The sequence below is a fragment of the Rosa rugosa genome, chromosome 4 (assembly GCF_958449725.1).
Source record: "Rosa rugosa chromosome 4, drRosRugo1.1, whole genome shotgun sequence".
Taxonomy (NCBI): domain Eukaryota; kingdom Viridiplantae; phylum Streptophyta; class Magnoliopsida; order Rosales; family Rosaceae; genus Rosa; species Rosa rugosa.
Genome location: NC_084823.1, coordinates 22,709,628 through 22,733,400, shown reverse-complemented (window position 1 = coordinate 22,733,400; position 23,773 = coordinate 22,709,628). Strand labels below are relative to the sequence as shown.

Here is a 23,773-nt window from a genome sequence, read left to right as displayed (position 1 = left end):
TATTCTATTCCTCACATTCCTTTGCTAGTTACGCTCATTAGAGTTGACATCTATCTCTTTCTTTCTTGTTTATGGAAACGTCTTCTTTTCCCTTATTCTTAGGTCAGTATATGTACAACATCAATCTGAAATTTCACATCATAGTATAAAGGTTATACGGTTTGATGTGGCTGTGTATTCGAACAAGTTGGTCTCATTGTTAAATAGACACAATGGTTAGACTAAGTGGCCCTGTACCTTCATAGGATTTTCCTTTTCTTTTTTTTTTTTCCTTCCAACCATTTTGGTGTCTCTAACTTACCTTATGCAAGTAAGTATGCTTCTTCCCCAACCAGGTATTTCTTTACAAATTTCAATTGCAGCTTTTGAATTGAAATGCTGCAATTGGTAAAGGCCAGAACTTTTGTAAAGGGTCACATCTGTATACAAATGCGCCATTCTCTGTCCACTTGTGCTGAGTATTCAGCATTCTTTTCATGTTATGTCTTGATTTCATGAGAGGAAAGGTTATCCTGTAGAATGAGACCAACAAAACTACTATACTCACACAATAACAAAACAAGAGTGTTGGAGCCGAGCAACAAGGAGGAATATTATTAATCACAATCTCTTACACTCTCCCCAGAAAGTACAAGAGCAGCACTACTATATATAATAGACATGCAGCAACTACAAATAGTCTAAAGCAAAAGCTGCACTAAAGCAAAAGGAGACAGCATGCTCAAGTACATCACGCCAAAAGGACAACATCTTAAAAATACTCACCTAAAGCACACCAGACAACACTACCACACTAAAGCACCAGGAAACTATTAAAATAGAGCAATTAAATAAAGTTTGGTTTACAATTCCAACAGCCTCCCTTAAACCAAACTGAGATCTTCAAACTTCATCATCCCCATTAGCTCCTTCAACTTCAAGAAAGCAACTGTTTTCAGAGGCTTTGTAAATATATCAGCTACTTGATCTCCAGATGGACAATAGTGAACTGCAACCTCTTTCATCTTCACCAAATCTCGAATATAATGATGCTTGGCATGAATATGCTTTGTCCTCTCATGAAAAACTGGATTCTTTGACAATGAGATTGCTGAGTTATTATCACAGAAGATTGTTGTAGGATTTTTCTGTTCTTGGTGCAAGTTTCCAAGAATTCGACGCAGCCAAATTGCATGAGTAGCACACCTATTTGCTGCAACATACTCTGCTTCAGCTGATGAAAGTGCCACCACTTGCTGCTTCTTTGAAGACCAACATATAGCACCAGAACCTATATCAAAAACATAACCTGAGGTGCTCTTTGCCTTTTCATCTCCTGCCCAATCACTATCTGTGTATCCAACAAGTTCATTCAGACAGTGAGCTGCATAGAAAATACCATCACTTTGAGTTCCTTTGACATATCTCAGTATTCTTTTTGCTGCCTGCATATGTGACTGACGAGGAGATTCCATAAATCTGCTTATCAGTCCAACTCCAAATGTGATGTCAGGTCTGGTAGCCGTCAAGTAGCGCAAACTCCCAACAAGTTGCTTGTATCGTGTGGGATTAACAAACTCGCCACTGCCATCTTTCTTCAATTTCAATCTCTGTTCAACTGGAGTTAAGATTGGGTTGCAAAACTCCATCTTAAAACGTTTGAGAATGTCTCCAGCATACTTCCTTTGTGAGATAAAAATCCCCTTCTCACTTTGCACCACTTCTATACCAAGAAAATAAGTCATCAACCCCATATCAGTCATCTCAAAGTGAGATGCCAAAGCCTCCCTGATTTCTTCAACTAGCTTTGGATTATTACATGTGATAATAAGATCGTCCACATACAAGCACACAATAACGACATCTCCCTGCAAATTAGCTTTAACATATAAAGTATGTTCATATGGACACCTTTCAAAATCATTCTCCACAAAGTAGGAATCAATTCGGGTGTACCATGCCCTCGGAGCTTGTTTAAGGCCATATAGCGCCTTTTTCAGCTTATATACTTTCTCTGATTGGCCTTCCTTCACATAACCAAGTGGCTGCTCAAGATAGACTTCTTCCTCAAGAGTTCCATTTAAGAACGCAGATTTAACATCCATTTGAAATATTTTCCAACAATTATGAGCAGCAAGGGAAATCACCATTCTAACAGTATCAAGCCTAGCAACAGGAGCAAAAACTTCAAGATAATCAATACCTGGTTTTTGCTTGTAGCCTTTGGCTACCAACCTCGCTTTGAAGCGATCCACGTCTCCATTCGGCTTGTACTTTGTCTTATACACCCATTTGACTCCAATTGCTGCCTTTCCTTCCGGAAGTGAAGTGAGCTCCCATGTGTCATTCTTTTCAATGGCATGAATTTCGTCATCCATTGCCTTAACCCAATGTTGTTGACGACAAGCCTCATCGAAAGTAAGAGGATCACAATCAGCATACAAGGCAAAATTGACAATATCTTCATCTGATATGCTTCTCCTTGTAGTGTTCAACTCATAGTCTTTCAAGTATGATGGCAAACGATGCTCACGCTGAGGCCTTCCTGATGCAACTTCTAGTGGAGACTCGGTTTCTGGAACTTGGTTAGCTGGAGATTGAACTTCTGGATTGTTAACCTGCTGATCATCTTCAATTAAATCATCTTCCAATGGAATGAAAGTTGCTGGTCTGTCTTCTTTTGAACACCAATCCCATGCACTTTGCTCGTCAAAAGTTACATCTCGACTCACGATTACTTTCTTCGTCTTCGGATTATAAAGCTTGTACCCCTTTGTCACCGTACTATAGCCAATAAAAATGCACTTATCAGCTTTGTCATCAAGCTTCTTCCTTATGTGATCTGGAACATGAGCAAATGCGATACATCCGAACACCCTCATATGTTGAATGTTGGGTTTGTGACCACTCCACACTTCATATGGAGTACTTCCATCAATGCTTCTACTAGGAGACCTGTTCAAAATGTATACTGCACAAGAAACAGCTTCTGCCCAAAAGTACTTGGGCAAACCTTTAAATTTCAGCATGCATCTCACCATATCCATAATGGTTCTGTTTTTCCTCTCCGCTACGCCATTTTGTTGAGGCGTGTACCTGGCTGTCAGCTGGTGCTTAATACCATTTTTCTTCAAGAAGTCATCACAAACAATATATTCTTGGCCTCGATCAGTTCTCAACACCTTTATTTTTCCTCCACTTTGCTTTTCAATATAAGCCTTGAAGACTTTGAATGTATCACATGCTTCAGACTTATTCTTCAAAATATACACCCATGTCTTCCTACTAAAATCGTCAATAAAAGTGACGAAATATTTTCCACCACCATGTGAAGGAACTTCAACAGAGCACAAATCAGAGTGTATAATCTCAAGAGGCATTTGAGCTCTCATAGTCTTCCCTTTCGGAAAAGTATCTCTATGCTTTTTTCCAAGAACACAAGTCTCACAAACTTGATCTGGCACATGAATAGGAGGCAATCCACAGACTATATTCTTCCTTGCAAGAGCATTTAAGCTATTGAAATTTAAATGCCCAAAACGCATATGCCACAACCAATTATCACCATTTGCCATAGAACTAAAGCAAGGTAACTTATCATACTGCATATGCAATGGAAACAAGCGATTAGGAGCCATGGTTACCTCTGCTATTAGTTTCCGTCGAGGATCTCTGATGGTGAAGACTCCTCTGAAAATTCTCATGTCATACCCCTTCTCTGATAATTGCCCCACACTAAGCAAGTTGTGACTGAGGCCAGGCACATAGTATACATCGGATATGGTGTTGTACATCCCATTCTTCAGCTGGATAGAAATCTTGCCCTTTCCTTTAACTGGCATCCTTGCAGCATTCCCAAATGTAATCTCTGACCGTATTGACTCATTTAGCTCAACGAACAACTCCTTGTAACCGGACATATGATTGCTGCAGCCTGTGTCCAGGTACCATGTGATCTGTTCACCATTACTCATAGCACTGAAAGCCATCAACAAAGTCTCTTCACTGTCATTGTTGTCCTCTGCAAACTTGGCATGAAACTGCTTGTTCTCCGACCTTCTCAAGCTGCATTCATTCTTGTAGTGACCATATCCATGACAATTAAAGCACTGGACATTTGCTCTATCTCTTCCTTGACTCCAATGAAAGCCCCTTCCTCTTCCTCTTCTTGTTCCAAATCTGCCTTGTGAACCTCTCTTGTAACTTGAGTTTTAGTTCTTCTGAGTTGAGCTTGACTCACCACGGGACGACCAATTTTTCTCCTTTTTGAAGCTTAACTGAGTCTGCAATGCTTCTTCAATCACCATTTCCGACTTCTCATTCAGCCTTTGTTCATAGGCCTGCAAGGAACTCATTAAGTCATCCACCGTCATAGCATTAAGGTCTTGAGACTCCTCAATGGCTGTGACCTTTCCTTCAAATCGCTCCGTCAAGGTTCGGAGGATTTTCTCCACAATCTGGAGTTCTTTGATGACCTCCCCATTGGCCTTCATTTGGTTGACAATGGCCAATGTTCTTGCAAAGTAATCGGAGATACTTTCCTTTTTCTCCATTTGAAGAAGCTCGAACTGTCGTCGTAGAGTCTGCAACCTCACCTTCTTCACTTTATCTCTTCCAATAAAGGTATTGATTAGACAATCCCAGGCCTCATTCGATGTGGTAACATGTGCAATCTTCTCATAGACTTCAGAATCAATTGCTCCATAAATATACATCAGGGCTCTGCTATCTTTCTTTCTGTTTCGAATCAGTTCCTCCCTCTGATTTTGTGTGAGATTTGCTTGGTCTCCTGGATCTGCAAATCCATTTATCACCACCTCTGTGTACTCCATTATTTTGAAGAAGAGCTCCATCTGCGATCTCCAGTGTTGGAAGTTTCCTTTCCCATCAAATTTTCCAACTGGACATTGAGGAAAATCATTCCCTCGGTTCGCCATCGATCGCTACACCTGCTCTGCTATATTTGCTCTCTCTGCTGTACCTGCTCTGCTGTACCAGCTCTGATACCAGATGTAGAATGAGACCAACAAAACTACTATACTCACACAATAACAAAACAAGAGTGTTGGAGCCGAGCAACAAGGAGGAATATTATTAATCACAATCTCTTACACTCTCCCCAGAAAGTACAAGAGCAGCACTACTATATATAATAGAAATGCAGCAACTACAAATAGTCTAAAGCAAAAGCTGCACTAAAGCAAAAGGAGACAGCATGCTCAAGTACATCACGCCAAAAGGACAACATCTTAAAAATACTCACCTAAAGCACACCAGACAACACTACCACACTAAAGCACTAGGAAACTATTAAAATAGAGCAATTAAATAAAGTTTGGTTTACAATTCCAACATATCCTGTTAATCATTTATTGTTTGAATTTCTTTTTAGAAATCTGTCATTTTGTTTCTGAACTTCCAGGAAATCAACCTTGATACCTTTCGTTTCTGCATACTTGCAAGTGTTTTGTTTGAATGCATCTTCTTCTTTGGAGCTTCTTACTTCTGTGAACCAAGTATTTGTTTTACGGTTTTCAACTCTAGGAGCGTCTTGAGGCAGCTGGTGTGCCAAAACTGCACCTGTTGGATATTTGGTGATTTCAATATATATAAGGAGGCTTCAACTACTTGTGATGGATTTAAATGTTCACAGAGTGAGCGGGAGATGTAAGTTTCCTGTTTTTAGATTATCTTTCATGTACAGTAAGTGCTTGACAGAGGAAAATAACAAAGAAAAAAGAAAATAGCATGGCCAATTAGGTTTTTCCGATAGGCAACTGAATCAAAGAAGAAAATTTAAAAAGGAAAAAAAAAAAAAACGAAAAACTGAATCATGAATTTGTCATACCTTGCAGTCATTACTTGATGCCATAAAAATTTTGGAAGTGATTGAGTTGAACTAGTAACCAGGTGGAGATCCATATTACCAGATTATGCAAGGTTTACTTCCATGCTTTCAGTATTCATAGTCGTGAAACATCTTATTCTGGAGTCAAAATTACCGTTTCCTTTGGGTCATTGGAAGTTGGATGTCTACCTTACGCTTAGGACTTTAATTTTTAATAACACAGATCATGCGCCCCATCTGAAAGAAAAATGCATTTATCCAGAGGCCATGCTTGAGTCTTGGTTCTGTGATAGAAGCTGCCAAGAGGTATGTTATAATTCTAATTTTCACTTGAAGAGGATCGTTAGGTTTTAGGAAATGAAGAGATTGTCAAAATGATCAATTGGAACCCTGCCTTATTGAGAACTTGAGAGTTGAATAAATACCACTTTTGCTGCTTGCTTCATACAAAGGAGGAGTACGTTCTGGTTAGGCTACATGGTGTATACATGAATAAACCCATCAATGATTCTAGTTTTCTTGTTAGTTTGAAAGAGGGTTCCTGGTTTTCAGGATAGTAGTAATAAAGAACAAGCAGTGTAACAGTTTTTTCAGTCCTTATTTACACAACGAAAATATCATCCCTATATGTGATCTTTAGAATAACTTTTACCGTCAGGGTTTTCATGCTTTAGTGTTGGAATTCTTAAACTATTGTAGATTAATCTCATGAAGTGGAAAGCACCCTAACTATTCTAGCCCCTAACGTGGTAAATCTGAAGTCTATGGTCAATTGCAGACCAATTAGCTTTATAACCTTTATGAAGTTGTCCTCTATTAAGCTTGTGGTTAGCAGGTAAAGGCTAAAGAAACTAATTAGTCCTAGCCAAATGAGCTTCATTTTGGAAGGCTTATTACAGACATATATACTGATATTTGTCATGACATTCTGCATTGCTTCAAGAACATTAGAGGTAAGACAAGTTGAACGCCTACGATAAACTAAAATGGAAACTTACAATAGAGGAGATAACTGAGAATGGCATTTCTCGGTGACTTGTTTTGGAATATTATATATTTTCATATCGGTGATCAGTGCTGCTTGATGAATGTTCTGAATGAGTGAATGAAAATGTTTCATCTTTCTTAAATAAAGATAATCACTATTGACCATTTAAAGTAAAGAAGCAGGACTTTGGTGTGTGCCAAAGTATCTCCAAAAATAATAGGGAAAAATGCATAGACAGTGTCTGGACACTCTGAGGACTGTCAAAATGATACCTGGACTTTCAAACGTATCAAAGTGATACCTGGACTTCTAATTTGTTGTCAACGTAGTACCTACGGAGACTTTCCGTCACGGCTCAGTCAATTTTGACCACGTGGGACGCACATGAGGCCAAAAATGAGGGCAAAAAAGACTTTTCCACTCCATCAAAATCCAAAATGAATAAATTTAAAATTAAAAATAAAAACATAATAATTTATTATATTGAAAATAAAAGATGATTAATTTTTTTTGCTTTTTCTACTAACCAAGATCAATCCAATATATTCTCAAAAAAAAAAAAAAAAAAAATCCCAATCCGATAGGTATGAACCAAGCCCACAACTCATACGCATCATTCCACCCAATCTTCATGTTCATCTTCTCAAACCCAGAAAAAATGCAAAAAAAAAAAAAAAAAAAACAAAAGAAATCCCAATTGTTCATGTTCTTGAACCCATTCATGAATTCATTCATTCTCTCGCAGAAACGTTTTTACCTCTTCCGAAAAAGAGTCCTTTCTCTTCTAAAGTCCAAAGCTTGAGACTTTCTCTCTCTAAAGTCCAAAGCCTTCAACTTTTCGCTTCTGGGTATTCAAGCCACGAAGAACACAAGCAGAATTGTTAGGTAGAACGAAGAATCATCATCCTTTATCTTTCTATAAGTTCCATTGATTGTTCACGTATATTGAGTTTTATTTTATTTTTTGAATATGGGTTTTTTCTTCATGATGATAATCAGTTCTGGTGTTCATAGCTAGCTGGGCTTTCATATTCATCATCATCATTATCATGATTCTATTCTGGTGTTCATAGCTAGCTGGGCTCTCCGTCCTCCTTCCTCGATCTCAAGTCCTGCTTTGAGTACCATCAAAGTTTACAGAGAACCCAATCCAAATCCAAATCTCAATCCCAATCCCAATCCCAATTTCAATTTCAATTTCGTCCTCCAAAATGAAGGACGGAGTCTTCTCCAAAATGAAGATCTGAAATCAGCGATGGAGTGCACCGCTGATCCTTTCGTCGAGGTCAATTGCGTCGGCGTTGTGTGCCTGAAATCGAGGAGCTACGACTGCTCCTCCCAGCCGCAAACCACCAGGCCTCGCTCCAAACCCGTCTACAAGACCCAACCTTTACACAAGAACAGCAACTACCCGAACCCAAATCAACCCACAAATGAGTCCAACGATCGAAATGTGAGTGACGCATCACGAAAAGATGTGGACTTGATGGGTTTGTGCAAGGAGGGTAAGGTCGAAGAGGCCTTGGAGTATATGGGTCATGGCGTTTCTGCTGATTATGGTGTTTTCTGGCCATTACAGAGAAGCTACTGGAGTTTGAAGAAGGTAAGACCCAATTGGTGGTGGTGGTGGTGGCCGTAGATGATCTAATGGTGGCTGTGGTGGTGGATGAGGAGGGAGGAGTGATTGGGTGCCCCATATTTTCTGGATGTTACTGGAGTTTTGTGACGATTTGAAGGTTGGGAGAAAGATTGAACAGTACATGAAGGGGCAGATATCGAGTTGAATGTGAAATTGATCGAAATGTATGAGAGGTGTGGGAGTATGAGAGATGCACACAAGGTGTTTGATAGAATGCCTGAGAGAAATTTGAGTTTGTGGCATTCGATGATCAATGGGTATGCTTTGAATGGGAAAATCGGCGAGCCAAGTCAGTCTTTTCAGAGAGTGGTTGATCGAGGGGAGAGGAAGAAGACGAGAGGTGGAGAAGTGAACAAAAATTAATTAAAAAAATTAAAGGTAAATAGATCTTTTTTATTAAAAATATTTAATATGTTTTTACCAAAAAAAAAAAATATTTTTAAATGTCATTTATATGGGCAAATCAGTCTTTTTACCTTCATTTTGTACCTCACGTGCCTCACACGTGGTAAATTTAACGGAGTCATGACGGAAAGTCCCCGTAGGTACTACGTTGACAACAAATTAGAAGTCCAGGTATCACTTTGATACGTTTGGAAGTCCAGGTATCATTTTGACAGTCCTCAGAGTGTTCAGACACTGTCTATGCATTTTTCCCAAAATAATATGTCACATGTAATATAGAAGTGGAGAAACCAATGTCATACACCAAAAAGGTGGCAAAGCCGTTCAAAAGTGGTATAATCGGGGCAATTTGTTCCCTCATCTTACGCCAAAGGAAGAAGATGATGTTGTGTTTCCTTTGAGGCATGAGTTTATTAGGGTCTGATGACGCAAAAAGCTCTGGATCCTGATTCACGGTTTTTAATTGTCATTTTCAGGTCTTGCACTTTTAGTACTTATTATGTTAGAGAATAACTTTAGTTGCTCAAGTGATGTCTCAAATAATTTAACTTAAATCGTAAACAGCTAGCTTTTAGCTTATGAAAGTTGTTTTTTACCAACTTCTATAAACCGTAACTTAATGGTATAATTCTTGAAATAAGTTGTCAAACACCTCTTGCTGCTTAACTTATAAGTAAAACAGTTTTTGTACCGCGTAAGCCATGTCAAACTTGACCTTAAAGTATCAGATTATAATTTATCACCCCTCCTTGTCATCTTCCCATCAAGAAAAAGACAACTACACTTTTTTTTTTTTAATTAAAATAAAAAATACCAATTGCCTAGTCTTGAAGTCTTGATGTAAGAAAAAAGAAAAAAGAAAAAGAAAAAAAAAGAGCGCATTTGAAAAAGGAAACAGTAGATTACGTTAGCCAGCGGGTAATTACTCAAACGTCAAGGTGCATCCCCCTTCCGCATCTCTCTGTTTCTCATCGCAATTGATATCAGGGTTAGGGTTAGGGTTAGGGTTAGGGTTAGGGTTAGGTTTTTTATTCTTCCATGGAAGCTTCTTCTTCTTCAACCCCAATCCAATTTAAAAGGTGCCACTGCGAACCCCTCTGTTTCTGTTGCCACTACTCTTGTCCCTCCTGTCCTTAGGGTTTCAAGGATTATTTCTACTTGTTATCATGGACTTATCATCATCCTCCCACCCGCAATCCAACCTCTCTTTGGGATTTTCATCCCACGCGCCGTCGTCTCAAATCGCCGATGACTCCATCGCACTCCCCGTAGCCCCATCAATCCCGCTTCAATTGCTCGAGCCACAGCCAGAGAGCCACGCAACAACAACAACAGCAACTAATGGTGAAATTGGCGAAGACGACGACGACAGAGACGTCGAGGAGTTTCGGATATTGGGGCATTCCATGTGCTTGAAACGCCGCAGGGACAGAGAATCCTCCTCCTGTTCCTCCACTAATTCCAAACGCGCGGCACTCTCACCGGACCTTGAGGCCCGGAGGACTGCTGTCCGGGCCTGGGGTGACCAGCCTCTCCGAGTTGCCGACTCCGATGTGTTTGAGATTATGGACAAGGAGAAGCAGAGGCAGTTCAGAGGGATTGAATTGATTGCCTCGGAGAATTTCGTGTGCCGGGCAGTAATGGAAGCACTTGGAAGCCACTTGACCAATAAGTATTCCGAAGGAATGCCTGGTGCAAGGTACTACGGTGGTAATCAGTACATTGATGAGATCGAAACACTTTGCTGTAAGCGTGCTTTAGCCGCATTTGGTCTCGATGCTGAGAATTGGGGTGTCAATGTGCAGCCTTATTCATGTACATCTGCCAACTTTGCTGTGTACACTGGATTGTTATTGCCCGGTGACAGAATAATGGGGTTGGATACCCCATCTGGAGGGAATACTAGTCATGGATATTATACCAGCAATGGGAGGAAAGTTTCCGGAGCATCAATTTTCTTTGAGACCTTGCCTTATAAGGTCAATTTACAAACTGGGTATATTGATTATGATAAGCTTGAGGAGAGGGCGCTTGATTTTCGCCCCAAGATACTTATTTGTGGTGGGAGCTCGTATCCCCGCGAATGGGATTATGCAAGGTTTAGGCAGATTGCTGATAAATGTGGAGCTGTGCTGCTGTGTGATATGGCGCAAATTAGTGGGCTTATTGCAGCAAAGGTGTGCATATTGCTAGTCTGTTACTGCTGCCTTTGGAAACAACATGCATATGTTCTTGGTTGTGATAAAAACTGTGTTTTATTTTCGCTCTGTCCATCTGATAAGCATGCTCCATTGTTTTATTAAGATGGAGGGCATTGATGAGAGTTGTGTGTATATTTTCCAGTACTCTTTATTAGAGCTCTTTGGTCTTGAAGTTATATTCTTATTAGAAGTATTAGTGCAACATTTGAACTCTGGGATGAGGGTGTTTCTCTTTACTTTTGTAGGCTGTTAGTCCTTTTATGCGTCTTGTTACTGTTTGTTGTTGACATTCATTTTGTTGAGAAATTTAAAAAATTTCTCTGCGATAGGATTCAGGAATGTGTAAATCCTTTTGACTACTGTGACAAATTGGATTCAGGAATTTATCTCTTTATTTTGGCAAATCGGGCATTCTTCATCATCTGCCTAAATTCCATTTTTTTTTGTTATTCAGGAATGTGTAAATCCTTTTGACTACTGTGACATTGTTACTTCAACTACTCATAAAAGCCTTCGGGGTCCCAGGGGAGGTATAATTTTTTATAGGAAGGGTACAAAACCAAGGAAGAGGGGATTTCTTTTAACTCAAGGAAGTGAAAGCGACCACTATGATTTTGAGGAAAAGATCAACTTTGCCGTTTTTCCATCATTGCAAGGGGGACCGCACAATAACCACATTGCTGCTCTTGCCATAGCTTTAAAGCAGGTGGCTACACCTGAATACAAGGCATATATGCAGCAAGTGAAGAAAAATGCACAGGCTTTAGCATCATCTTTGCTGAGAAGAAAGTGCAGGTTAGTAACCGGTGGCACAGACAACCATTTGCTACTTTGGGATCTGAGGCCCCTAGGATTATCAGGTATAGTCTTTTCTAAAATATAAATAACTAATGATTAATCATGTGTGGCTTTGCCTTTTGCTTTCTGTTTTCTGGTTTTTCCTTTTGCCTTTTGTTAAAATTAAAGAAAAATGAGAATGGAGTGGTCTGGTAACATAGACATTAATATCAGATGCTGGTATATATGTCAGAGTAGGATGTGTCTGTTATCTAATTACTCTAGTGTCCAGTATCTGAGCCATACGTGCACAACCTTCATATACTATGGTAATAGGTGCAGTTACTCAGATCTTAACCCAAACCATAAAGTTCTAAGAGCCCTATGAAATTCCAAGAGAGTTCATATCAATTTGTGTTGGCACTATAGTTTATTTTCAAATTTGATGAGACTAGGGATCATAACTTGTCACACTTAAAGGCACATTGTTTGTTCTGTATGCTGATTGTGTGTTTTTGATTTGGATATATGATGGTTGATGTTGATGTTAATAGATTCATGACCAGATCATATAAAAGTATATGCTATAAGTTAACATGGATGTTTATAATGAATTAGGAATGAGGCGAGGTGGGTTTTATATTTTAATTATGATACAGGGAGCTAGATATGTGTTTCAGATGCACATTTGAGCCTAAGGCTCGTGCGTGAATGTTTTGTGAATTAGTGTAAGCCTTGGATTTCCAGACTTGAGGACAGCAAGTGAAGAGTTAAAAGCTTGAACTTCTGTTGTCTGACAATTTCTTTAGGGAGTGATTAGTGGAAAAGCAGGTTCCTATTCATTTCAATGTCAAATGTTTTTACAACATTCATGCATGATAGATTTAAAACTCGGAAACAAAGTCTGATGTCGTGGACATATCATGCCTAGCTCAATTGCTCTTTTCAAAATCACTTTATTAGACAGAGACTAATGAAGAACCAAGCACACTTGCTGCAGTTTCCCTAATGAAAGACCACTTCTTTTTTTCAACTCATGGCTCTTCATCACGATCCCTGAAAATAATACACCAGAGATTCATAACACCAGAGATTGGTTCATTCATATCATTTAATTTTCTTTGAATGCAAAAGAAATATTGATTGATACTCAAAAAGTCTGAAACACAAGCTAAGAGTTAACAAAGATGTCAATGCTGTGGAGGAACAGAAATACTGACTGGTCATGGGGAATAGAGGATAGGGTCATTGGTGACTTGACATCGAGGTTATGGGAGGAGAGCGTGGGGGTGTTAATGTAATTTTCTTTTGGCTCTGTTTTGTCTGTTTAGGGATGGGTACACTTGGAGTTTGTTAGGTTGAATAGTAGCTCCCTTTTTGGACTCCTGCACCTTTTTCAGGAGCCACTATAGTCTTTTAAGCATATTGTTTTCTGGGTCTGTGTCTCTAAATTGAGCTGGAGACAGAATAGTTACTGTTTGTTGTTAAGATTGTGTTTGGTAGAACCATTAAAGACATAAGTCGTGGTCATATTAATTATATGGCATTAGTCACAAATTTGTGATGTTGGACCACTGGATGAATGACCATATGCATGTATGTTGTATCTTGTTCTGTACTATTATTGTATTGTGTGCCTATGCATAAGAATTGAGATTGGGAGGGTGATTTCTATACTATTATTTTGGTAATGTTTTCCTAATTTGTATATCTTGTGTTGTTTGACTTGTTTCTTGGTTTATTTACCTTTTTATGCTTGTAAGTTTTTTTTTTTTCTTCCCCAAAATTAATTTCTCTGCTTTGATGCCTCTATACTCAAGTGTTCTGCTAATGTCCTTTAGGCAAGAACTACGAGAAGGTATGTGAAATGTGTCACATTACTGTCAACAAGATCGCCATTTTTGGTGATAATGGAACTATTACTCCTGGAGGAGTGAGGATTGGTGAGTAATATGTTGCAATTTGTTATAATTTAAGCTTGAATGTCTACTATACTGTTTTCTAAAAAGGTCTCCATGTTGACCCATCAGGTACCCCTGCTATGACTTCAAGAGGTTGTTTGGAGATGGATTTTGAGACAATTGCTGATTTTCTCCTAAGAGCTGCACAGATTGCAACTTTAGTGCAAAGGGAGCATGGGAAGTTGCAGAAGCCTTTTCTGAAGGGTCTTGAGAGCAATAAGGATATTGTTGAGCTTAGGACCAGAGTTGAAACCTTTGCTTCTCAGTTTGCAATGCCGGGATATGATATTTGAATCGAGTAAGACTGACAGTTTATGACCCAGCCGGTCTGCTGCAAATACCAAATCTGAAATAGTCTGTCCTTGTACGGACATCGCAGAGAGTGTCATGTGAGAATTATTTGGTAACTTCTTGTTACCTTGATTTTGGTGAAACAGGGAATGCATCTCCAAATACTGAGATTGCATCAACAATCGTAGGATTCTAGGCCAACTAAACCCTTGCATAACATTTTTGGATATGGTATATCCAGATTGAAATCACCTTGGTATTGTTTAGTATAGTGAATCCAATGTCGAACAAATTTGATTCCTTATATTGTTTTCATTCTTGATAAATAAAAGAATTACCTTGTACAGTGCACATAAGCTGTTTTTTGTTTTGTTTTGATGAATTCAAACAATAAACCTGTGGAACTGCAGATTCAGATATGTCAATATTTGCTTATTGTGATGTTAAGAGGAGTTTGGCCTCAATTTAATGTTCTCCTCTTAACAATGTAAGCTTCGCAGCACTGAAGACACACCTCAATTTAAACCCTTACAAAAAAATTGTAACCCTCCTGGTCAAAAACGGATGCTGAAAAAGCAAAGCTAATGTCAAAGTATGTGGATTCTAAAAGCTGTGCTGGAACTACTTCGAATCATATAGAAAGAAAATCTCTTGTACAAGCATGCAGGATTTTCTCTCTTTTTCAATTTTTACATGGAAAAAGGTCAATTTGTTTTCTCCCAAGGTGGGGTAATGAAAAACTGTCATCTTACATCCGAATAGATTTGAGGATTTATCCCACACTTAATTTGTGTCCTCCACTATATATATGAAAAGCTTGTCATTATCTCTAATCACTTCGATACAGTCTATTTCTGCTCCTTCTTCATCCGTTAATATTACATTCTCTGGATCAAACCCAAACTTTTCACCTGTTTCAAATGATCAGAACATTAGAAATTTATTGCTGAATCTTTCAGTTATTTAAAGATTTCTAGGCATCCAACTATGACACTTTCCAGCATGAACATTACTGCTTGTGCAGAAAATGAGGATGTAAAACACTAGACCCAATAAACTTAAACTATCCGGGAATGAATCAACAAGTGTTTTAGAAGTAACACCAACATCGAAGAATTCTAGTATTCTGGGTCTATCAAGAGATTTGCTAGGTTCAACTATCAACCCCCCTCATAATTTTCTAAAAAGAACAAATCGCAAAAGTTCTACTAGAATTAACACGTACTGACAATTTCAGATGCGCCAAACTTGTTGATAATTAATGAACTACAACAGAATAATATTACCAATTGTTTCAAGACATCTTTGATCAATGACAGTAGAAATATGATGAAATAGACAACCTTGATAGACAAGAAAACGGCTTGCAAAAGAAAGTTAAAACTCATAAAAATCTTGTGCTGCTAAATCTCTAGGCCGGGGAAGCAAAGTGTCATACAATACATCATGGAAATAATTTAATTATCATATGTCCTACTAGGCTTCTTTGAATTGAGAAAGTTTAAAATATCTTAGCAGTTGATGCTTGATAGCATTAAGAAAATGTACCTGCAATATTTTTGAGCTCCTCTAGTGAATGGGGCAATCTAATCAACCTCCCGGCTTCAGTGCAACAGGTGTTTCTCCTCGTCACAGGATGGCCTCTATATATGCTCACTCTTGGAAAATTCACTCCATTGGATTTTTTCCAATCAACATTTTTCTCTCCATCATTTCTGAACAAAAGCACTTCATTCAGGGTAGGGTCTGGCACTGTAATCCGGTGTCCAACCTCTCGTTTTTGCAGCATATCGCTTAAGGTTTGTGAAGGAAATAAGTAGTCATGTGAAACATTGGTGACATCTGCTCCATTCATCACCAGCAAGTTTACCATGTCTACATTGTTTTCTTCCATGGCTACTTGTACTGCTGTTTTTCCGTCGAAATCCTTTGAGTCAACATGCAATTCATGCTTCAACAGTTCCTTCATCACAGTCAGATCGTTTCTTCTGGCAGCTGTGCATAAAAGATCACCGGCAGTGTAGGGATAAGAAAAGGCAGCATAATAGTAGAGGATCTTGAATATGGAATGGTGCTTTGCTGCAATTGCTTCCCATATTGCCGTGTTACCATTAGTGTCTGCCATTTACGTCATATAAAAGCTGATGAGTGTATAACAGAGAATTGTGGCTAGCTGATATGTTTCCTTCTTGGGGAGGAAAATATTTGAGAATGATATATCAATTAATTACCTCTTACATGTATGTTACAAGCATACTTGAGGAGTACCAAGACACATTCTTCATGCCCGTTTGATGCGGCTACATGCTGGTGCATTATAAAGAAACACCTAATTCAGTTGTCCCCTCATGTTTTCTTATTGGACAGTGCCATCTGTTTAGTCACTGCAGTTCCTAATATGCTCATTTGTTCAAGATGGTATTACACAATTTGATTAATGACAGTGATGAAATAACAAACGCTACTTGATTAGGAAGCTCCTTTGGCCAAATACATGATGAAAGTTAAGTTTCAAGTTTTTTTATACTCTATCAGTAAAAGGCTCTATTTTGTTGTTCTGGGTTTCTCGTTTTGTTTTTTTGTCTGCCATTAGTTAAAAAAACAATTTAAATAGCTGAGGCTAGAAATCAAAGAAATATACCAGAGGTGTTCTTCCTTTGGAGTCTCCAATGTCAGGATCCAACTTTGACTTGAGGAGCTCTTCAAGAAGTGCAGCATTCCCTTTGCTGGCAATAGTCAATAAGTCGAATGCTAAACTTGGATCACCCATGGCCTCATCTTCCCCACTCTCAGCCAATATTTCTCCAATTCTCAGATCCCTGAGCTTTTTGTGATGCTGCAATGCAACATAGACAGGCCTTAGACCATTTCTTTTTTCCCTTAAAAAGAGAAATAAGGACGAAAGTACGAAACATTGAGGAAGCTTGAAATATAATGCCATGTTTACCAACCTGCTTGAAATTCTTAAGCATTTGAGCATTGTCTTCTTGTTTGGTCTGCATTGCTTCTTTTAGTGCAGTGGTTTTGAGTCTCAAGAATTGTGAAAGTGTTTTTGTCCGATATGTAAAGCTTTGAGGCCTACAACAAAGTGCACCTACTTCTCCAAACATGTCCCCAGATTTCAAAGTCCCGGCGACTAGCTCTTTATCCATCTCACAATCAATGATTTCCACTTCTCCAGAAACAATGATGTATATATCATCGGGTGCTTCGTTTTGCATTACAACATCTTCTCTTGGTGGTATGTACTCTGCCTTCATGTTTGCAACCTGGTCGATCATCAATAATTTGGTTATATATGCTGTTAGATTACATAAGTCCTGATTGGTGTTTCAAGATTTTCTGTTCAACTATTTAAGCAGGAGATTCAAGTTTCCGCACAAGACCAAAGTAACAATGAATTTTTAGAGGCCATTTTACAATAAAAACACCAAAGTAAAAGAAAAAGGCAAAAGATACATGTTTCTGTTTATATCAGATATTACTTGTGTCTCAGACTATGAATCTAAGCCATTATTTTCCCAATGAAAACCAATGTAATATTACAAGTGGGATGGAGGTGTGTGTTAGCCGCCTACCAGAATTAGAAGTATTTCCCTTGAGACACCCTTGAAAAGATAAACTTTCATTACTGTTGGCAGGAACAAATGTTGACAGATGCTTTTACAAATTGACTTGGGGAGCTGTTCAATTATTTGCTGCTGGTTCAAGCTCTCAGCCTTAAATCTCAAGCAAATATAGGCCAGAATTTGATTCTTCAACCTTGGAGGCAAGTGATTGCGGTCAACAAAGTTTGATGCTGCTTCAACGCTGTTTCTCTGCAAAACAAAAACAAAAACAAACAAACAAACCCCAATTGACATAGATCAAATAACATTTAAACTGATTAAGGATTGATTCAGTCTCTTGCTAGATATCTAGTAGATGCGTACAGTATTCTCTGACTGAACTCAGCTGATTTCACATTCATACAAAGAGTCCAACTAATTAATTAATGGTCTTGATTGACAGGATGTGTAACATATAGAAATTGCCAAGATGAATTGGTATATGAATTTAAAGAAAGTAAGAACTTACAAATTCCATGGTACGGCGAGTGCCTTCAACAACTAAGTTTGTCATGTTGCCAATTAGGTAAGCAGTAAGGCCGAGGTTGAAAAGCATGTATAAAATGATGAAGATCATTTCCATGGTGTTCACTGCATGGAGGTCACCATAACCAACGGTGGACATGGTGGTGATGGACCAGTAGAGGGCTGAAATGTAGCGGATCCACAGACTCGTCTCTCTGAAATTGGGAATAACAGTTCCAATCCATGTCCTCCCTTGGTGCGGGTATCGGTCTGCTAGCAGGTAGTACAGGCACCCAGCACAATGTACTGTAAACAGTGTCACCTGTACCAATATCATCAGCATCATCATATATTCCTCATAACATTCTCTTCAAATCTTAACTAAGACTAGATGCATTGCAGAGACAATACAGAACTTATCACCGTAGCTTGAAGTTATTTACAGTACGTAAGTGCTTTTAAGGTTTTGTCATTTTACAGTAAGATTTAGACTGGTATATATGTTTTTAATTTTTCATCCAATGATTCAAGCACTTACGTAATAGTTACACACAGACATACAGATATAAATATGTAGATAGGACTACTTACAGATAAAAGTCTGGCACATCTGACCCAGAAGTAGCTAAACCTGATGTCCTTCTCAAGCCTGCAGCGGGAGAAAAAATAATTAACATGCATATATGTGACTGAATGAGTAAGTTTGAGGCTGAATATACCGACCTTGTGAAGAGTTGCTTTGCTCGTCTCAATCGCCAAAATCGGAGCAATCCCAAGAGAGAGTAGGAGAGACCGAGTTTGTGTTTGCCTATAATCTCAAAGGGGAGGGTTGATGCCAAATCCATAACAAACCATGTCGAAAGATATCTATTTTGACAGTTGCAATAAAAAGCCTACAATTAAAACAAGGAAAAACTCTCCCTACAGTACCCAAACTGTCACACTATGCAATTTTGGATACATAAACGAATCCAATATAATTGTAGCCGAATGAACTACTACAGTACTGCTTCACTTGTAACTATGATACTCTTTATATGCTCGTGTGACACATATTTTGAGGGTCAAAATATAAAAGCGGTGTAATTATTTGCTAGCACCATTTTTGTGCCACATAACTACATAAGTATATTTAACGAGTTATTGGGTGAAATTGTCACGATGAAGTAGTTCAAATCCAACAAGATTTGTTTTTTTTTTTTTGAATCAGATTCATCACAATCTACAATATGCCGTTACATATCATTTCGCTGTCATTTAAGGCCATAGACAGACAAGAAGCTAGTGGTAGTACCCCCAAGTGGTACGTACATATAATCCTACTCATTATACATTCAAATACGTAGAGGTAGCAAAAAATGGAGAGAATTCTCTTCCTCGAGAAACCCTAACACCCTAAGACCGGTTTGTTTCTGACTGAGTACTCGAGCTCGTCAGGCGGCGCTCCGACCGGTGTTGGCTTGCGGCCTCGCCGACCTTGGGATCTGCTGCCAGACGGGTATTCGATCCGATAAGTTTAAGGGTGCTTCATGGATGGTTGCACTCGAGGTAGGTCCAGACGGCGTTCAGCTTGTGTCTTTCTTGCAATATCCCTCGGACTGGTGGCGTGGTTGTGCTAATCAAGACTGGCGACATGGTTCTGAATTGACAGTGGGTGTAGACAGTGAGGTACTGGTCCGGCGGGATTCAGGATTGGGTCTTCACGGCGTGTGTTGTGACAGCGTTGGGCGCGACTGTTTGGGTCGATGAGGAGGGAGGTCGCGGTGGGGTGTAGATCGAGGTGGCAAAGATAGTGGCAGAGGCGCTGGGCTTGGTGCGTACGACATGGCGTCAGGGGATGTTGGGCCTGGACCAGGCTTGCTTGATGGGCTCTGGAGTTGGACTATTCCATTTGGATGCTCTTGGGCTTACTATTTTGGGCTAGGGTGTTTTAACCCTAGATTCATCCTATGTTTTTTGTTTTGTCTAATTACAATAAATTTCTAGTATTTAGGAAACTAAGCACTGATGTGCACTCTATGTATCTCTAGCGCCTTTGGAGTAGTATCAAAAGAGGGTCTCCGCTATCCAACAAGATTTGTTAATAGAGTTTAGGTCAAAAAATTGCATTCCCATGTTAATGCAAATATTTTCGGTGATAAGTCCACAAGAAATTTTAAACACACACCCCTAACTACTTAATACACATCCCTATTATTTTATATTTCAAATAAAATTTTATAGGTAGGTTAAATGTCCATAATAGACATCACGTATTAGAAGAAGAAAAATTGAATCACGCCTATATTCTTTTTTACGTCTCTTCTTCTAAATCATAGACGCTGCAATACATCTTTCTTCTCCACACTTCATCTTATCAATTTCAATAATTGACATGAATTCTTAAGACCTCGTTCAACAATCTTCAATATGTCGTGTTTCGATGAGATAATTATAAATTCTTGAGAAATTTTAAAACGATGGAATCAACCACTCTATCAATTAGAATTTCATAAATTGAAATTTTCATTGTTTGGTTGTATCTATTTAGAATTTGAAATGTGTAAAGAAATTCGAAATTACACATGTTTTGATAGAAATTGAAGTGAAGAATTCGGACAATAAATTCATTCATTACTTTCCACATAGAAATTCATAATTTTCAAGAATAGAATGTCAAACAAGGTAATTCATGTTAAGAAGTTATGAATTGTTTATTATTCTCATGTTTAAAGATTTGAAGGGAACAATAATAAATCTTTAAGGATTTCCCAATATCTAACACAAGTAATCAATATGAGCATTTACAAAACTTCAACCTATACTAATCATGCTAAATAGTAGCCTTAATATAGTCCAATAATATAATATTTCATGGTTTTTGAGATTAAGGGTATTTTAGGTATTTTGGGTTGTATATTTAGTAAAATATTATAATGATAAATTAAATGGGTGGTGTAGTGAGAATGGGGGTGTGTATTTAAAATTTCTTTATCACTTATCTTTCCAAAAAAAAAAAAAACAAAGAGAAGTCTACCTTTTCACACTCCTTTTTACTATTATTTACTACCTTGTCCTAATTCTAGTTCGTTGCAACAAATTTTAACAATTAAATTTTAGCTCATAGCACACGCTTTTGCGTATGAGCTGATATTTTTTCCAGTATATCTTGCTTTCATCTATAGATTTTTTTTTTCTTTAAGCAGAAGATAACAATATATTTTGTTAGAGGGGAATATTGTAGATAATGGCCCACTACAGAGCACGATAGAAAGAGTCACTACTAAAATAACTATACCTGATTTTTTTTCTTTCTTTAAGCAGAAGATAACAATATATTTTGTTAGAGGGGAATATTGTAGATAATGACGCCTTTATGTGTAGAACTAATTTTGTTGATTTTTTTTAATTTTTTTTTTTTTTTAGGGAAAATGAAGATATATTTCTGTGATCGAAAGATCAAACAACAGTACAAGGTTAATCTAGAGGATCCGAAGACCACTCCTTTACATTCGTTGCTCATATCAAGCACTGACTGCACTCTCTTACATTTGTTGTTATTAAACTTGTTTAAATAAGTTTTTTTCTGGGACCATTTTTTGTTTAAATGAGTTGATTCTTCATCCTCCTTTGAAGTGGCGAAAGACTTGACTAAACCCTCTAGTGTCCAAAGAGAGGAGCAGTTTAGGCGAAAAGATAGTACTAAAATACCTGTAATTAGGAGATATTAGGTGATTAATTTGGTTGAGAACACGCCCAATTTGCCCAAATCGAGTATAATATTAAATTATTAATGCATGCATGGATTGATTGATTCAAATTTGCAATCATAACCACGTGGCTGGGGCCGGATTAATAATCAAATATATGACATATCATAAAAGTGACCACCACAAACCCACCACAGAACTTTAATTTGTTATCCTCATCGATCAAGTCAGTTCAGTCCTCTCTATCTTTTCCTTTTGTATCCATTGCAAGTAGGCTAAGAACAAAAAAGTTCGCCTCTTTTCTTTTCTCTATAAAAAGTTTATTTGGGTGCTGTTCATAGCTAGCAAGGTATGAATTTTCCAAAAGTTTATTTTCTTTTTTATTGTAGGAGGATTATTGATGTTTTCAAATTTCAATCAAATAAGAAGAAAAGAAAAAGAAATTAGAAGTAAGGAAGTGACCTTGTAGCGATCTTTTTGGAGTCGAGAACAAGTAATTGAGTTCTGGGATCAATATATGCGACGAAGAATGTCAATATGATATCGATGCCGAAAAATAGATCAACAATGTAGTCTGCTAAGTAGAGAGGCTTGCTGCTTTTTCCCGACGACGACATGAGAAAAGCAACCTCAAACGGGTAAACCCAGGCTGAGTAAGCCACCAAAAGCACCATAAATGTCTCCCAACTCCTGCAGATATGGGAATTCGATCTTGTTAATTATACTTGTTATATATGCATGTCTAATCGGTTAGTGGCAGCTAGCTAGAGCCTAGAGGTACCTGTATCTGGAGTCCATGGGTAAAATAATCCAGCCTTTTGAGTGCATTTGAGTCGGCTGGTTGTAGCTCGAGACACCCAAAGGAGGAAGTATAAGCTTTGAGAGGTTTCTCAAGTTGAGATCCGACGACGATGATATGTTTGAGTACATCATTTGATCATTATTCTTGTAATTGTGATGTTGATCATGAGGTGGTTGATCACCATCTGATGCTTCATGACGACCTTTAATCACCTGCTGCCCATTTTGGCCTAATTTCCAGCTACAAACCTTGTTCTGCATCTTGTAGTTAATTATATATAAGAGCTAGCTAGCTAGGCACACCAGCTTCTGCTTCTTCAGGGTGATCTATACATATTGGCCGGCCAATTAAGATAGAACAACGAACTCTCAGCACCAGATTTCTAGTAGAGTGATCTTAACATGTTTCAACTTCAAGTAGCATATATGCAGCTGCGCGCAGGGAGAGAAATATATGTGAGTGGGGGTAAGTGGGTTCTGCAAGAAGTGAGTGATGATGATGATGAAGAAGAAGAGGTTAATTATTGAAGGTGTGGCGTGGGAGACTAGAGACTAGAGACCAGATATCTCCGCTCTCTAGTAAAGTAAACCAAACAAACAAACAAACATCTGTAGGATAGGATATGGCAATACGTACTAGCTAGTAGGGACCCTGGGTATATATATGATCTGGTCCATAGGTGTGTGATTGAAATACGGACATGTGAAGGAATGAGTTGAGCTTGCTGATTCACAGTGCATTTATATCGTGATAAGATGTCTCAACTCCACAAATCATGGTGGGGGAACCTACTGCGCCTCTATACCCTACACCGCCCCACTGCAATGGAGTTTTACATGTCTCAGTTTCATTCATATTGTACTGTACTTGGTTCACATACAATTATTCCTAGTTTCGACTCTTACACACGGACTTAATTTCACAAAGCATATATATATGTATTATATACGTAATATATTCTATAATTATTGGTGTCCTTTCACAGGACGATAATATATACTCGAATATGCCAACAATTACGTTGATGTTACGCACATGGTCCAAGTTGTTTGATATCACAACCATGAAATGTAATGAATGCATTTGCTCAAAGCCTCAAACGAACGAGTGTACCTAAAAA

General features: G+C 38.3%; 3 protein-coding genes across 3 annotated transcripts; 1 reads left to right on the top strand and 2 right to left on the bottom strand.

Annotated features, from left to right (window-relative positions):
* Positions 1-4,190: 4,190 nt before the first annotated feature.
* Positions 4,191-4,916, bottom strand: LOC133744524 (uncharacterized). Its single transcript, XM_062172621.1, has one exon. The coding sequence runs from the start codon at positions 4,914-4,916 to the stop codon at positions 4,191-4,193; it is 726 nt and encodes a 241-aa protein (XP_062028605.1).
* A 4,845-nt stretch (positions 4,917-9,761) lies between these two features.
* On the top strand, positions 9,762-14,445 carry LOC133743669 (serine hydroxymethyltransferase 7-like). The gene is made up of 4 exons (XM_062171675.1): positions 9,762-11,036; positions 11,515-11,920; positions 13,679-13,780; positions 13,868-14,445. Exons 1-4 carry the CDS (start codon positions 10,026-10,028, stop codon positions 14,089-14,091), a joined length of 1,743 nt encoding a protein of 580 aa, XP_062027659.1. The 5' UTR covers positions 9,762-10,025; the 3' UTR covers positions 14,092-14,445.
* Positions 14,446-14,690: 245 nt separating this feature from the next.
* On the bottom strand, positions 14,691-23,441 carry LOC133743668 (potassium channel AKT2/3). Its single transcript, XM_062171673.1, has 11 exons — positions 22,633-23,441; positions 22,314-22,541; positions 18,886-19,029; positions 18,754-18,811; positions 18,167-18,484; positions 17,668-17,907; positions 17,041-17,358; positions 16,731-16,925; positions 16,321-16,396; positions 15,638-16,207; positions 14,691-15,000 (listed from the first exon to the last, which is right to left on the bottom strand). The coding sequence occupies exons 1-11, from the start codon at positions 22,911-22,913 to the stop codon at positions 14,873-14,875; spliced, it is 2,556 nt and encodes an 851-aa protein (XP_062027657.1). The 5' UTR covers positions 22,914-23,441; the 3' UTR covers positions 14,691-14,872.
* Positions 23,442-23,773: the final 332 nt, after the last annotated feature.